General features: G+C 42.7%; 1 protein-coding gene across 3 annotated transcripts in view; it reads left to right on the top strand.

The window, feature by feature from the left end:
* LOC121511413 (calpain-1 catalytic subunit-like) overlaps positions 1-16,784 on the top strand; it is a 27,602-nt gene extending 10,818 nt beyond the window's left edge. For all 3 annotated transcript variants that reach the window (XM_041790084.1, XM_041790083.1, XM_041790082.1), the window contains 18 exons: positions 5,368-5,501; positions 5,605-5,773; positions 5,920-6,003; positions 6,096-6,181; positions 7,202-7,276; positions 7,932-8,092; positions 8,494-8,663; positions 8,779-8,790; positions 9,055-9,266; positions 9,353-9,392; positions 9,493-9,558; positions 11,491-11,548; positions 11,779-11,843; positions 13,630-13,698; positions 13,785-13,863; positions 13,958-14,071; positions 15,488-15,546; positions 15,626-16,784. In XM_041790084.1, coding sequence (XP_041646018.1) covers positions 5,368-5,501; positions 5,605-5,773; positions 5,920-6,003; positions 6,096-6,181; positions 7,202-7,276; positions 7,932-8,092; positions 8,494-8,663; positions 8,779-8,790; positions 9,055-9,266; positions 9,353-9,392; positions 9,493-9,558; positions 11,491-11,548; positions 11,779-11,843; positions 13,630-13,698; positions 13,785-13,863; positions 13,958-14,071; positions 15,488-15,546; positions 15,626-15,652 — 1,680 coding nt within the window. In that variant the 3' untranslated portion in view covers positions 15,653-16,784. The remainder of the gene's footprint in view (positions 1-5,367; positions 5,502-5,604; positions 5,774-5,919; positions 6,004-6,095; positions 6,182-7,201; positions 7,277-7,931; positions 8,093-8,493; positions 8,664-8,778; positions 8,791-9,054; positions 9,267-9,352; positions 9,393-9,492; positions 9,559-11,490; positions 11,549-11,778; positions 11,844-13,629; positions 13,699-13,784; positions 13,864-13,957; positions 14,072-15,487; positions 15,547-15,625) is intronic.
* The last annotated feature ends 130 nt before the right edge of the window (positions 16,785-16,914 follow it).

The raw sequence follows: 16,914 nt of genomic DNA on the forward strand, positions 1-16,914 counted from the left end.
AGCGTGCAGGACGGAGAACAGGAGAGGGAGGGGACGAGGTGAGTGACACAAGAGGTAAGGAGAGTCAGAGAGGAAAAGGCGGGGGCGCGGTGCATGAAGCGTGATTGATCTAAAAATAGAAAAGAGAAATTAGAACCAGCAAAAAATGAAACAGACATGAAAGTGCGAAAAAGGTGAAAAATAAACTTAACAGACGAGGATCGTGACAGTGCCCCCCCCTCAAGGGCCGGCTCCCGACGGCCCAGGAACATCAGGATGCGAAGCGTGGAAATCATGGATGAGTGAGGGGTCCATAACGAAGCGGGAGGGAATCCAAGACCGTTCCTCTGGGCCATACCCCTCCCAATCCACGAGATATTGGAGACCCCGGCCCCGACGGCGAGCCGCGAGCAGCTTCCTTACAGTGTAAACGGGGTCACCATCGATGAGTTGGCCGGTAGGAGGGGCTTGGCGGGTGGGACCAGAGCGCTGTCCCTGGTGGGCTTCACTTGGCTGACGTGGAAAGCTGGGTGAATACGCATTGTCCTGGGGAGCTTTAATTTCACTGTTACAGGGTTTATGACCTTAGAGATGGGGAATGGACCAACAAACCTGGGTGCGAGCTTACGGCACTGGACACGCAGAGGCAGATGACGAGTTGAGAGCCACACCCTTTGTCCATCCTTGTATTCCGGAGCGGGAGCCCTCTTGCGGTCCGCTGCAACTTTGTATGCGGCAGATCTTTTACGAGGTTCTGCCGTGCTCGCTCCCAGGTTCTCCTGCATCTTCGGACCAGAGTTAATGCAGACGGGACTGTGGATTCAGAGTCTATGGAGGGGAACAGAGGTGGTTGATAACCATGCACTACATGGAATGGGGAAAAACCAGTGGAAGATGTAGGTAGGGTGTTGTGAGCATATTCCAACCAAACTAACTTTTCAGACCATGAGGACGGCTCCTGGGAAGCAAGGCAGCGCAAACCTGTCTCCAGCTCCTGGTTCAGGCGCTCGGATTGGCCGTTAGTTTGGGGGTGGAACCCTGAAGACAGGCTCACACTGGCTCCCAGGAGACTGCAGAATTCCTTCCAGAAACGAGAGCATTGGGGTCCTCTGTCGGACACAATGTCTGTGGGAAAACCATGGAGTCTGAACACCTTATTTAACATGATCTCGGCCATTTCTTTGGCCGAGGGCAGCTTAGGCAGAGGAATGAAATGTACCATTTTCGAGAAACGGTCAACCACAGTGAGTACTGTGGTGTTACCTGCAGAAGGGGGCAGTCCTGTGACGAAGTCCATGGAGAGGTGTGACCAGGGTCTCTTGGGGATGGGCAACGGTCTAAGTTCCCCCACTGTTCTCTGCTTGGGAGACTTACAGGTAGCACAGATGGTACAGGCGTTGACATACTCAGTGACCTCCCTCTTCATGTTAGGCCACCAGAATCTTTGAGTAATGACAAACAAGGTCTTGAAAATGCCAGGATGACATGAGGTCTTGAGTGTGTGAGCCCAATCTATAACTGCGCCCCTAAGCTCGGTACAACAAACAATTTCCCTCGGGGCACTCTGACGGGCTCTCGACCTGATCTAAAGCCTCCCTGACACGGTCAGCTATCTCCCAGGATAGTGTGGCAATGAAACAAGAGGGGGATAACACCGACTTGGGTACAGAATTAATATTAGCAGAGTTAAATAGGCGAGATAATGAGTCAGGCTTGACATTCTTGGAACCAGGTCTAAAAGTAATAGTGAATCTAAACCTGTCAAAAAATAGAGACCACCTGGCTTGCCGGGCATTTAACCTCTTGGCCGTCTTAAGATACTCTAGATTTTTATGATCAGTCCAAACTTGGAATGGTTGAGTGGCTCCTCTAGCCAATGCCTCCACTCTTGCAGAGCCAGTTTAACTGCCAGTAGCTCCCTGTCTCCTACGTCATAATTACGTTCTGCTTGAGACAATTTCTTAGATAGGAAGGCACAAGGATGCAATTTACCATCAGTTGAACTTATCTGGGATAATATGGCTCCAACTCCGACATCAGAGGCATCTACTTCAACAATAAACTGCTGATCTGAGTCTGGAAGAGTGAGGACAGGGGCTGAAGCGCTCTTTTAAGACCCGAACGCAGACTGACACTCCGGGCTCCAAATGAATGGCCTGTGAGGAGAAGTGAGGGCATGCAGGGGTGAGGCAACGGCACTGTAATTACGGATAAATTTGCGGTAAAAATTAGCAAAACCTAGGAACCTCTGGACGTCCTTACGGGACTTGGGAGTCGGCCAATTGGTTACAGCTGTGATTTTGTCAGGATCCATCCTTACCTCTCCCTCAGCGAACACAAACCCCAGGAAGGACACGGTGGGTTTGTGAAACTCACACTTTTCAGCTTTGACAAACAGCTGATTTTGCAGCAGCCTCTGGAGGACCAGACGGACATGCTGCCTGTGAGATTCTTCATTGGGAGAAAAGATCAGGATGTCATCAAGGTAAACAAAGACAAAGATGTTAAGGTATTCTCTCAATACATCATTGACTAGGTTCTGGAACACTGCGGGGGCATTGGTTAAGCCAAAGGGCATGACAAGATATTCATAGTGACCAGTGGGGGTATTGAATGCAGTCTTCCACTCATCTCCTTCTCTGATTCTGATTAGGTGGTAAGCATTACGGAGGTCTAATTTGGTAAAAACCTTGGCGCCATCTAAGAGCTCAAACGCTGTGGAAATGAGTGGGAGAGGGTACCGGTTCTTTATCGTGATATTGTTCAAACCTCTATAATCAATACAGGGACGAAGGGTCTTGTCCTTCTTGTCCACAAAGAAAAAACCCGCCCCCGCTGGAGAGATGGAGGGCCTAATGATTCCTGCGGCGAGGGAGTCCCTGATGTAGTCTTCCATGGCGGTGCGTTCAGGTGCTGTAAGGGAATAGAGTCTTCCCCGAGGAGGGGAAGAGCCCGGCACCAGGTCAATGGCACAGTCATATTCACGGTGAGGAGGGAGAGAGGTTGCCCTGCTTCTACTGAAAACCTCAGCTAAATCATGGTAACAGGGGGGAACGTTAACGAGATCGGGGTCTTGGCTAACTGGTTCAATGACTGTCCTCTTGAAAAAACAGGCATCTTTACACTTCTCCCCCCATCCCCGGATCTGCCCTGTAACCCAGTCTAATTGGGGGTTGTGTAGCGCTAACCAGGGATGGCCTAGGATCACGTCATGTGACATGCCTCGAAAAACATGGAAACTGATTCTTTCCGTGTGTGAGTCCGGGAATTTTACTTGAACTGTCTGTGTGCGGTGCGTTATCTTGCCCAGCTGGGAACCATCAACGGCTTTCACCTCCAAGGGACGGGGAAGTTTAAACAGTTTCAACGCTAGGATCCTGATGAGACGAGAATGAATCAGGTTAGCTTCTGCCCCAGAATCAATTAGAGCGGGCACCGAGATACAGTCATGATTAGAAATTACTTGTACTTGGGGCTGGACATGATTAATAGTGTTCACAGTGATGATTTCACTCACCGGCAGTTGTTGTCTCTGGGGGTGTAAGGCGGCCTTAACATGGCACTTACTCACGGCATGACCTAATTGGCCGCAGTAAAAACATCTCCCATCCCTCTGTCGACGGAGCCTCTCCTCCATGGAAAGGCGTGTGTGACCCAACTGCATGGGCTCCTCGGCGGTGGGACCCGGAGGCAGCAGGGCAGAGGGAGGTGGGCGACTCGGGGTAGGGAGGTCAGCGGAGTCTCTCCTCCAACTCCGCGGAGGAGACACTCGGTGGGAGAGACGTCCTCTCTCTCTCTCCCTTTCTGACAGGCGGCGATCAATCTTGATGGCGAGGGCGATGAGTGGATCTAGCTCTGCAGGAAGGTCGATGGAGATCATGGCATTCTTGATGGGCTCCGAGAGCCCCTGGAAAAAGGCATCAGTAAGGGCAGCAGGGTTCCAGTCGCTCTCTGCTGCCAGCGTGCGAAACTCGATGGCGAAGTCCGCCGCGCGGCGTCTCCCCTGCTTCAGCCTGAGGAGAGCGTGTGAAGCTTCTCGCCCTGGGGAGGTCTGTTGGAACGCCTGCTGGAGCGCATGTGTGAAGGCGGCCAGGGACGAGCATATTGCCGATCTGCGCGTCCATTCGGCAGTGGCCCAAGCTGCGGCGCGTCCGGAGAGATGGGACAGGATGTAAGCTACCTTGGCTCGGTCCGAGGGGAAGGCAGAGGCCTGAAGCTCGAAATGGAGTTCACACTGGGTCAGGAAGGGTCTAACATCACCGGAATCTCCTGAGAACTTCTCCGGCCGGGAGAGTTGCAGCGCTGAGGGAGCGACAGGTGGAGCCGGCGAGACCTCGACGACCGGAGCAGGTAGCGTGGCAGAATCAGTGGCAGGTGTGATGTTTCTGTGAAGCAGCTGAGTCAGGGAGTTCAGCTGCGCGCTCAGGTCGTGGATCAGCGCCTCCTGGCGCGCGGTCATCTCCTTCACGTAGGTGTGCACGGAGGAGATCTGTTCCTCCTGCTGCGCGATTCTCTGGCCCTGGACCTTCAGAGCGTGACGGACAGGATCAGAATCTGCTGAGTCCATTCTGGTTAGTCCGTTCTGTCAGAACCATGGACCAGAACACAGAATTGCAGGACTCAAAAATGCAGACTCTCAGACAGGTTGACGTGAAGCAAAAATCAGATTCTTTAATACAGTCCAAAGTCAAAAACCAGAAGTTCCAAAACTCACAGGCAAAGGTACAAAATAAGCAGCAGGCAGGAGCGGAGTCAAAACGGGCTGGCGTGGTCGAGATCGAGATGAAAACAAAGACGTGAGTAAACTAGAGAGCTGGTACGTGACAAGAAAGGTCAACGGACTAACAAAGGAGGTGGGTGAGCAGGTGAGTATTATACTATGACTAATTAGTGATGCAGGACCGGTGTGAGGAGCAGCGTGCAGGACGGAGAACAGGAGAGGGAGGGGACGAGGTGAGTGACACAAGAGGTAAGGAGAGTCAGAGAGGAAAAGGCGGGGGCGCGGTGCATGAAGCGTGATTGATCTAAAAATAGAAAAGAGAAATTAGAACCAGCAAAAAATGAAACAGACATGAAAGTGCGAAAAAGGTGAAAAATAAACTTAACAGACGAGGATCGTGACAGTATTTGCTCAGATAGCAATTTTCCCCTTGAAACACGCTGAAAAAACAGGGGTCATCTTACAGTGTCATTTTATATGCAGGCCAGTATGGTATTAACTAGTAGATAACTGGTGCTTTGAGACCTGGATCACTTTTGTTAGACTTTGTGAAGCTGGATAAGTAAGACATAACTTGATCATGTAAAACTTGCTTCTCAACACAGGCCTCTAGTATTAGGTAAGCATTTCGGACTGACAGAGCTCTTGATTATTGCTCTGTGTTGCAGTTCTGGCAGTTCGGCGAGTGGGTGGATGTTGTGATTGATGACAGACTGCCTGTCAAAGATGGAGAGCTCATGTTCGTCCACTCTGCTGAGGGCAATGAATTCTGGAGTGCACTCCTGGAGAAAGCTTACTCTAAGTGGGTATTGAAGGAGCTGAATTATTCAGTGTGAGAATATTTAGCAGAGTTTTAAATCCTTTGTTAAAGTGCATTATGAATGTGGTTTTATTTCTGGTGTCAGACTGAATGGCTCCTATGAGGCCCTGTCAGGAGGAAGCACCACTGAAGGCTTTGAGGACTTCACAGGTGGAGTATCTGAGATGTACGAGCTCCGCAGCGCTCCCAGAGACCTGTACCGGATCATCGGCAAAGCGCTAGAGAGAGGCTCGCTGCTGGGCTGCTCCATTGATGTGAGTGCTGATCACACTGGCACACAACCAACATGCAGATCAATGCTACACCGTCTTGAGAAACCAATTACGTTAAAAGCTCTATTTATTTCCATGCCAGACAATTCATACTCCTGCACCATAATCACGTTTGTGTTATATTACAGATCACCAGTGCCTTCGATATGGAGGCTGTTACGTTTAAGAAGCTTGTGAAAGGCCATGCCTACTCAGTCACTGGATTAAAGGAGGTCTGTTTGTGTATGAATGAGTTTTGTTTATTTCATTAACATTATAAAACATGAAATGCTCTGACTAGTTTATGGCGTTACCTGTCCTGTAGGTTGATTATCATGGAAACATGGAGCGCCTTATCCGGGTACGTAACCCCTGGGGTCAGGTGGAGTGGACTGGAGCCTGGAGTGACAAGTGAGTCTGCCAAAGCTTACTAATATATTTGGTCCAGTAAACTGAGGTTGTGTGAAAATACTGAGGATCACTTTGGGTCTCAAACATTCTCTATTTAAAAGGTCTCAGACTTCTCACAAACTGTATTACAATAATAATAATAATAATAATAATGCATTTTATTTATAGGCGCCATTCAAAGCACTCATGGTCACCTTACAAGAAAAGGTTAAAACAAGACAAATACATCCGCAAAATATCCACAAGTTACACAATTTAGCAATAAATTAAAACAATGAATGAAACAGTGTAGTTGGACTAAAAGAAATGAGTCAGATTGAATATGCCAGTTTGAAAAGGTGGGTTTTAAGATGGGATTTGAAAATGAAGAGAGTTAATATTACGGCTGTCTAGTAGGAGGGAGTTCCAAACTCGGGGAGCAAAGTGACTAAAGGCTTTGGAGCCCATGGTGGTCAAGCAGACGGGTGGGACAGTGAGGTGGAGAGGGGAAGTGGACCTGAGAGTGCGAGTGGGGAGGCTGATGTAAAGGAGGTCAGAAAGGTATGGAGGGGAGAGGTTATGGATGGCTTTGAAGGTCAGGTAGAAAACCAGAGGACTCAGAACTTTATTTTTATTTTATTTCATGACTACAGTATCACTAAATTAGACCTGCAAAGTCTGATTTGTACCTTTTTTTCTCATGATTGAATGCAAAACATCCTGCTTTAAATTAGGACTGTCAGTGTTACCTCATTAATAATAATGCACTTAAGGCCTGAAATTATTTGTCACATTTTTAAAATTTCATTCTATTTTCTGCTACCATAGCTTGACCTATCAAACATAATCTGCTCTTGGGGCACAGATAGTCTAGTGGTCAGGTTGTGTCCCATGTACACAGGCAGCCCGGGGGAAGTCTGGCCTCTCTGGCATGCCTCTACACATTCTTTTATCCCGTTGTTGTTTAATAAATCTGTTCTTTTGATGTTATAAATCTTAAACTTCATGTTTATTCCTGTGCATTTTACTTGCCCTGTGTAGCTCCCCTGAATGGGATGAGATTGACCCTTCTGAGAGAGAAGACCTGCATCTGCAGATGGAAGATGGCGAGTTTTGGTAAGATGACTACAGTGATGTGGTATGAAAGCAGTCGTATGCAGGCAGATGAGGTGGTGGGGTGATTGAAATTATGGCAGTATTGGAAAGCTGTATTGTTTATAGCTGCTGCTTTATTTTTAATGAATACTCCATTAAAATAATATTACTACGGAATAGAAAAATCTATCAGCCAGGGTATATTGTTATTTTTTAAGTTAAAATACAAGTAGTTTATACTTGTAGTAAACAAGTAGTTTAGTTTAATACCATTAAACAAATACTTTTACCAATAACAACCGCAATTACTCACTATTGATATCGAAAGACATTTAAAAAGCTGAATGATTTAAAAAACTTTATGGTAAAGCAGCCCTAATTAGTGTTGGGATACAAACAGAAATGAATAATTTCTGCTGGATAGCAGCAGCCTGCCAGCTATAGCTACTGTTAGCCTGAGGCACACAGCACAGCCAATGAATGTTTATACAGCTCATTCATACAGTCCCCCATGCTCTTCAACCTTCTTGATATCCTCCATCTCTTATAGCACAGTCAAGCTCAGCTAACCAGCTCTGCCTGTAGCTTAATAGTTACCATACAGATGTGAGAGCCCTCTCTGCAGGATAGCCACATTCAAGGTTTCTTACCTTTGACTTACTTCTTTAATTTCCAGGATGTCCTTCAGGGAGTTTTTGCGGCAGTTTTCCCGGCTGGAGATCTGTAACCTGACTCCTGATGCTCTGAGCGAGGACAGTCAGAGTCACTGGAACACCATCAAGTTTTACGGCACGTGGAGGAGAGGTAGCACGGCCGGAGGCTGCAGGAACCATCCCAGTGAGTTCTGAGTATATGCCCAGAAGAAATGCCCTTCTCCTGAATTTTCACACATAGATTTAAGATGTTACAAGTAAAGTTGGGAAGGATGCACTCTCACTAGGAAATCCCTGCCATACCCAAGCACCCCAAAAGTTAGTTTGACTAGTGTGAGAGCTCCGTACCATGCTCAAAGACAGTAGTCTTCTTTGGCCCTGGCAGGATTTTAAGAGGTGTGTATGGATGCTCATGCATGAGCATCTACATGATATGACTGCATCTCTTTTTGTGCTTTGGGACAGTACAGGGCAATTGCATCTAATGTGAATGCACTCTAAATGATATGGTGATGATGATGAATAGGTTCTCTAATGTTGCCATGACCATGAAAAAAGACTAACACAAACTCATCTTTTGTGCAGACACGTTCTGGATTAACCCTCAGTATAAGATCACGTTGCTGGAGGAGGATGATGATCCAGAGGATGATGAGGTGGCATGCAGTTTTTTAGTCGCGCTTATGCAGAAAGACCGCCGCAGGTATCGACGCCACGGTCAGGACATGCACACCATTGGCTTCGCTCTGTACGAGGTAAGAACTGAGGTGGAAAACCTGTCAGTTTGACCTTCTCATGATTTATTCATGTAGGGCTTTTTTATTTTTCTCACATAATTTATATTTTTTTCTTCTCTTATGTCTTTTGCAGATTCCAGAAGAGGTAAGAAGAGCAGAGCATAAATGACTTTCATGCCTTATTCAGCCTAAAGAATGCATTAAACGCTGTTGTGTTTTTAGCATGATTTAGTATAGATATATTGTAGAGGACAAGATATATTGGTTTTGAAGTGATGTAACATTTAACATTAACTTTCTTTTGCTTTGCAAAGGGTTTACACTTACAGTGATTTATACTATTTCAGTGAAATATATTTTAAATCATGCAAATAAATCTCTACCCATGCATTGTCCCTTCTGCCCTCAGTACAGAGGCTGCCAGAATGTCCACTTGAAGAAAAATTTCTTTTTGAGTCATTCATCATGTGCTCGCTCTGAAACCTTCATTAACCTGCGAGAGGTGAGCACACGGCTTCGTCTGCCTCCTGGAGAATATCTCATCGTACCCTCCACCTTCGAGCCAAACAAAGAGGCCGACTTTGTCCTTCGAGTCTTCACTGAGAAGCAATCAGAAACTGAGTACGAGTCTTCTTTGATGAGATTTTGATAAAATATGTATCAGTTTCTAAATGTTTCTCATGCTTACATGTATTTCTAATTTGCAGAGAACTAGATGATGAAGTTTCTGCAGATTTAGAAGATGAAGTATGTATCCTACTACACATGACTGAAACCACAAGAAAACAATCAGACTACTTTATATTTGATTTTAAATAAATGTCTTCATTTATGTTGTTTTCTGCAGGAGGAAATAACTGAGGATGACATTGATGAAAACTTTAAAGCCATGTTTGCCCAACTAGCAGGAGAGGTAAAATGTGAAACCGCTTTTCAATACCTTTCACTACTTTTTAAATTGTATTTTTATTAGCCTTTATCTAACCAGGAAGACCCAGCTAAAAACTCTTTTCATAATAGTCCTAGCCAAACATGCAGTTAAAGGTTTCTGACAGGTAATTTGTCAAAATTAAAGGGATATTACTGTACTTTTGTTGTTGGGTTATATAAGGCACTTGGCAATAGTAGTGGCATTATCCTCCAGAGATTCCAATGGGCGTTGCCTATTCCCGCATGGCACGCTTGGAGAAGCGAGGCTGTACAGCGCTACAGACAGGTACAGCTGCTCTGCATAGTTTAGCATGTATAAGGTAAAAATGGACCAAAAAATGATGCTGAATCAATTGCACGCTCAATCTAAATTCCATTGCAATACAGCGTTTTGCACTATTTTATTTTGCAAGCTTCAGCTATCGGCTATATGCTCCTCTACCTCATTGTATCTGATCAGCTGTTTTGGTCTGTGGGCATCATCAGAGAGAACAACAACAAAACTAAAAGTAGTTATTCAGCTCAGTTTTCCACTTCAACAGCTGACACATTGTTTTCATAAGGTAAACATATCATACCGACAGGGTCAGTTTTTCCAGTTAATCCTCAGAAAGTCCTAGAAGGTTGGTAATACACTGGTGTTCAGTAAGGCAGGGAACTCTAGATGGGGAGTGATGCAGGCTGCAGCTGTCTCTGAGCCCCTATCCTTGACCAGAATTGTCCCAAGGAACTGTTGTGAAGTCCTACTTGTGACAGCAGTAACTCTCATGATTGGCTCAGTTTTCACACCTACACCACCAGGTAACTTGGGATCTTTCCTGCTAACCAGCCAGTCACCACTTGAGTTTTTCTCCTCTCCTTTACAGTGAGTCTCCATCTGTAGAAGTTGTTCCTCTTTTTACTCCAGGTCAAAAAAGTATCCCCTTGTATCCACAGTAAATGGCATGCCATCGACACTCAAGTTGAAATTGCTTATTTTAGTTTTGTCTTAGCTTAATTGGTTGTTTCTGTCACTGACAAAGCCTGCAGACCTAAATAGCTGTTCAGATTAGGGCTGCAGTAATTGATTCGTTTAGCAATTCAGTGTTCTACAGATTCTTCTGTTGATTCATTGTTTAAGGCCATTTATACCTAAAATTTGCTAAATTATGCAGAGCAACTATACCCGACCGTGCAAGGTATAGCCTAGCTTCCCCAAGCCTGTCATGCTTAAAGGGGCAGTGCACACTATAATCACTGAAGGGTAATGCCACTACTATTTCCAAGTACCTTCTAAAACCCAACTTCAAAAATACTGAAATATCCCTTTAAGCTGCAATCATAAAAATATCAGGCAGAAAAACTACAGCCAAATGTATCTACCTCCAAGCCATTTAACTTTCTCCTAAAAGCATCCAATCAGAGCAGCTCTTTCATGTCTTTCAGGCCAAGTTTCAGGTCTTTGCATTTTAAGCAAAGTTAATATAAAGGACTTAAAGGAAAAAAAATCTTTACATCAAGGGTAAGTTCCTGAGCTCTTTTGACTGAAAAAGGTCAGATTATAGGAAAGAAGAAGACTGAGAAAAGCCTGTAAATAAAATACACCGGTGTTTTAGCATATGTGACAAAGGAGACCAACCAAAACAATAAAGAGTGATGTGTAAGGGCTTTAAAATTAGTGATGACCCTCAGATCTCCACGATAAATGGTGTCCAGAGCATGTAAGTTCTTAGACGGGGTGTACATATGCTAGAATAATCTTATATCATAAAATATTGTAATAATAAGTACTGTTGTGGCATTTAAGACAATATCTGGAGCTGAGATACTGAAAATAATTAATATTCTGATCCTTTTAAAAGTGAAGAATATAAAGTAAATAAAGTGGTTTTCTTTAACAAAAGAGCTACCTCTCTTACCTTCTGTGTGTTCTCAGGACATGGAGATTTCCATTCGGGAGCTGAAGACCATTCTGAACAGAGTCATCACTCGGCGTGAGTGTCTGTGTTTTTAAAGTATTACAGTAACTGATGGGAGTTAACATATTTGTTATACATCTCTCGTTGCTATATCAGATTTCACTGCTGAGTGTACACCACCCACTTCCTGTCTGCCCTTAATCAGAGCCACAGTGTGAATGTTTGTTTAATACCAGAGTGTTTCAGATAAGCGTGACCTTTTAATACCAGAGCATTTTGTTTTAAGTGTGATTTTATCATTTCAGACAAAGACCTGAAGACTGACGGCTTCAGCACCGAGTCCTGTAGGACAATGGTCAACCTGATGGATGTATCCTCTTCTGTTATCAGACAAGAACAGATATCAGTCATATGGTGATTAATTTTTTAAGTTAAGCCAGATTTAATGACCTAACATAACAAGTGTTTATTTGCCCAGGGATTCTCAGCCTAGTGGTTCAGACCCCTGTGCAAGATCAGTTTGGGGGTCGCCACTTGGTTGTGGAGAAAAAAATAAAATGACAGATATAAAAATTCTATAACACATTTCTCATGGGCGTGGTTTTAACATAGAACTGTCTGAGCCAGTGATATAGTCTGTCCTGCAGGGCTGTTAGAGAGCTGATATAGGCTGACTTGTCATGCACATGCCTTCAGGGTTTCAGCTCAGGGGCCCCTTGGTGGGCCCTGGAGGTACTGAAGCGTGAGGTTTTTCACTAAAAAAACCATAAGCCAGAGAATTTGACATAGTAATCAAAAAGTACATGTAAAAAGATGAATATTAGAAAGGAAAATGTAGGTGACTTTGCAGACACCTGATCCTTATTGTACATTGTGACCCTTCAGATCCTTCCTATTAATGTCAAACTGTCCAAAGGTGATACGAAACCATAGTTGGGAACTACGCAGCAAAAATGGATATGGATAAAGTCATTTTGACAGGCAAAACAAAGTTTTCATAAAAAAATTTCCATTGATAAGGTTTTGGTGGGCCCCAGAAGAATTTCAGGGTTCAAACTGGGCTGCAGCATTCTGAAGTTTTGGAGAGGCTGATTTAGACTACATATTTGTCAAATGAGTTTACTGCCATCAGCTCTGTCTTTTCTCTTTTAGTTCTACTGATTTAAACTACATATTTACTTCATCAGCCACTGATGACCACTCAGCAGTCACAGAGTTACTCTGATGACCATTTAACAGAACTCTCATTTAAAAAGCAACTTGCCTTGCTTTATGTAAAATATCCTGCACTGCCTCTTACTGCTTTACTGTATCTCAGATAGTCACTGTGGTAAAATGCCTCACCTCATATGCACATTTGCACTTTTCAACTATCTTAATTATCTTGTCTACCTCATGTAAATCTGCCCATCCTTGCATGTTTTATACTTCTGATTAGGGCTGAACGGAAAATATTATTTGGAAAATAATCTTAGTGCGATTTTTTTTTCCCCAAATGTTGCAATCATTCCTTAACTTTCTTTTCTTACTAAACCAGGGCAGAACAATTCTTCAGAAGTTTCTAATTCTGATGATTTTGACTCTTATTGCAAATTGGATATTAATTGTTGCAATAAAGGGTTTTTGTCATTTTCTAATTTAATAACAGAAAGTACAGAAATGAAGAAGGTAGGATTTTTGTAGACTATTCTAAAAAAAGGGTACCATAATGATTGCATGGTATGTCAGGCATAACATCTGCTGCAAAAAAGTTTCAAACGGACACAAATTTAAGGTCAAAGAAATATTGCACCTTTTGTCATTTGAAAATTGCAGATTAATTCTAATTTTTATTTAATTGCCCAGCCCTACTTCTGATCATATCTAATCAGCATTCTTGCACCCTTTGCCCATCTTGCAATCATGCTATCAATGCATGGATGCATGTACCACAAAAATACCCAGCAAGAGCTTTAACATATTTATTATACATATCATATTGAAAAGTTTAAAAATCTAGTGTCATGACAGCCCTAATGTTAATGTTAAGCCAGTAAACTACAGCTAACTGAAGTCAGATTTCTTCCTGAATAACAGGAAGATCACAACTTTACCAGACATTGAGCCCACTAGTGACTGCCTGTGTGGTTCTCTGACCTTAACCCTATTTTTACCAGAAAGACGGCAGTGCTCGGTTAGGTCTGGTGGAGTTTCAGATCCTCTGGAATAAGATCCGAAAGTGGCTGGTAAGAATAAGTGGGCTAATGTCAGAAATATTATGTGTAAATCATATATTTCTTTACAATGATATGTGTCTGTCTTTGTCTTTCAGGTCATTTTCAGACAATTCGACCTTGACAAGTCCGGCGCCATGAGCTCCTATGAGATGCGCCTGGCTGTAGAAGCAGCAGGTACATTTATCATAAATGCCACCAGTGTTTACTGTACACACTCACAGCTGAGTGATGATTCTTTTCCTGGTATTTTTACTGTCGTCCTGTGTAGGTTTTAAACTGAACAACAGACTGAACCAGATTCTGGTGGCTCGGTACGCAGAAAATGAACTGATTGACTTTGACAACTTCATCTGCTGCTTGGTGAAACTTGAAGCCATGTTTAGTGAGTATGATTGTGATGAATGTTTATTTAAATTACTGACATATAGAGGTAGGAAACAACCAAGTGGAAATACCTTGAATCATAGGGTTAGGGTTTTAAGTAAAGTTTTTAGGTTTTTGTATTTTACCAGAGCATTTATTTTTCTTACGTCTCTCCTGTAGTGATCACAAAACTTTCTCCTCCCCATAACACCCAAACAGGTTTGCTACTTCCATCAGAATAACAAAAGATAAGAAATAATCTCACCTATCTTTGATAATGGTGGCTTGCCTTTCCAACATCTGTACCTTAATGACTGAAGCTGTTTCCCCTAAAACAGACAGTTACATTGTGTATTTAGTGAATTTTACTCATTTAACATGACATTTAAGATGCATCAAGATGTAGAAGACAAAAAGGCAAGGTAAAGGGTGGAGAATACACTTTCAGGAGTGTGATGTCTGGAAAGGTAATGCCCTGTTGTTTTAGCATAATCGTATTTCTTTTTTATTCTAAATTTTGATTAAAGGCTGTCAACATCTTGAAATTAAAATGAATCTGTAGATATCGGCAAAAAAAATCCAATACTGTGCATCTCTAATTATGATCAGGAGAGTATAGGGGGAATTCTAATGGTGAGCTTAGTCACTTTTCTTATTGTTTGTTGGCTGACAGATGTGTTTATTTTGGCTGCTGTGCTGGTTTTATCCTAATATGGTTTACATGGTCAGAATCCTGAGAAGCAGAGCTTTGTGGTGGTGTGTGACATGTTGTCTTTACATTTTGAAAATAACAGAATATTTGCAAAACCTGCCAGCCCTCAGATTTTTTATGGGGTTAATAGATAAATAGGTTTTATGACTCTCGAGTAGTCTGAGGTGAACAAAAGACTATCTCTGTTGTAGGCTTAATATTTAGAAAAAACATTCATATACACATATGTAAATGTCCATAATCAGCTGATACTCAGAGAAGCACAGCAGAGAGAGTGGGAGGGACATGAATGAGTAATGACTTATGAATGAATGATGAACGAGTATGAAACGGCCTTCCTGCATTAATTTGACCAAAAAATTACGAAGTATTGGGTCTTCTAATTTGGGTATTGATTTAAATTGACATTTTCTAGAATCCTATCAATGTTTAAATTCTGATATTATGACAGTCCTCTCTGAGTATTAGGGGAGCTTTAGTTCATTTGGCACTGGAACAGCTAGTACAAATGTCCAATAGAAGGATTATTTTTACGTTTGTACTGTGGGGAAATTTCAGAGCCTGCACTTCCCAACCTTTACTCCAAGGTTACAATTAATCACTTAGTCTAATTTTCAAGATTCTTCTCACAATAGTTTGCTAGATGGAGCTGCACATTGACTAATCAATGTTTGTACTTTAGCGACCTCTGCTGACAGAATGTGGAAATTTTTTATTTTACAGGGTCTTTCCAGCAGTGTGACAAGGAGGGATCAGGAGTGGCTGAGATGAACATCACAGAGGTGAGTCTTACCTTTAAAGTAAGTTTAAATGTATATTAACATGTTTCCTGGTTGTCTAACGTCATGTTTCACATTTTAGTGGCTTTTCCTGACAATGTGTGGATGAAGAGGACCGTCTTCTGCAGAGAAGCGCTTTGAAACTGCTGTCACAAACCTGAAGAAGCCTCAGCCTTTAGAGCTGTAGATCTTTTAACACGTCCCACCTCAGCGTATCTAGAATAACCAAACAAATGTCTAACAGAAAATGAAAGTTAAACAATGCCAAGTGTTGCCCAAAAACTATGCAAACCTACAGTAGGAGGCTGTCGCTGTTCCACATAAATCCATCAGTCAGCCCTGTAAAAACAGCATGAGTCTGTGCATGACAATTATCATTGGCTGTAATGTGCAATGTAAGTCCATTTTATACTTCTACATTTTAATTTTTCTGTCTATGTGAATGTCTATGCCTTTACTAACATTTTACTGTTCATTTTTTTAAACTTTAAGAAGAAAACAGGAAGAGATTGATGTAGAAATCTGTTTCTGTAGAATGATGAAGGAAGAGTCTAACAGGATTCATCATCGTGATGTGAGTTATCATCTGTGGGCCCAGTTGTTAAAAGAAAAACTGGACAGCACTAACCTGATCCAGGCAGAGACATTTAAGGATTAACCAATCTGGATTACCAGGTTTATCAAAAGTAATCCAACAAGACTAAAGCTGTCCGACAGGGGAATTAAATCCAGAAGTTAGTTGCTTCATCAGCTTAATTGAAGTCATTTTTTATTTGTGCTTTTATTTGAACATGATTTCAGGATCTAAGCCTGTCCAGTAGCTTTAATCTTGTTGGATAACTTTTAAACATCTGGGCCCTCAGTGCTGTTTCATTTTAACTCTTTGACCTCTAGGTGGCAGTACAGACCAGTGTCAATCATGGTGTGTTTATGTTTTGAACTTTGATACTCAAGTTTTCTCTGTTCTTGTACACCAGTCATCTTCATTAGATGATGCTGAAGTCAAGCAGCTAAACTTTTAGTTTTACTTGATTTTTTTTATTATTTTGCACTGAAGTTTTAGTTAAAGCTGCTGCTGAAGTTGCCTCACATTAGAGAGAAATACTGTACGATAGTCAAGTGACATTTACAGGGATCACGAGACACTGAATGCCTTACACATGAATTATAGACAGTTATGAAATGTGCCAGTCATGTGTTTTTGCGTTGGGAATGTATGTTGTGCCTTTAATAAATATTTGCCTCGTTCTTCTGCTTGTTCATTGTTTTTATAATAACATGAATTTGACCTACATTTACCTGGCTCTGGCTAAGGGGTTAGATTTACTGTAAACGTGGAGAAGCCTGAGAATGAAATGTAAGATAAACACT

Source organism: Cheilinus undulatus, linkage group 6 (assembly GCF_018320785.1).
Source record: "Cheilinus undulatus linkage group 6, ASM1832078v1, whole genome shotgun sequence".
NCBI lineage: Eukaryota > Metazoa > Chordata > Actinopteri > Labriformes > Labridae > Cheilinus > Cheilinus undulatus.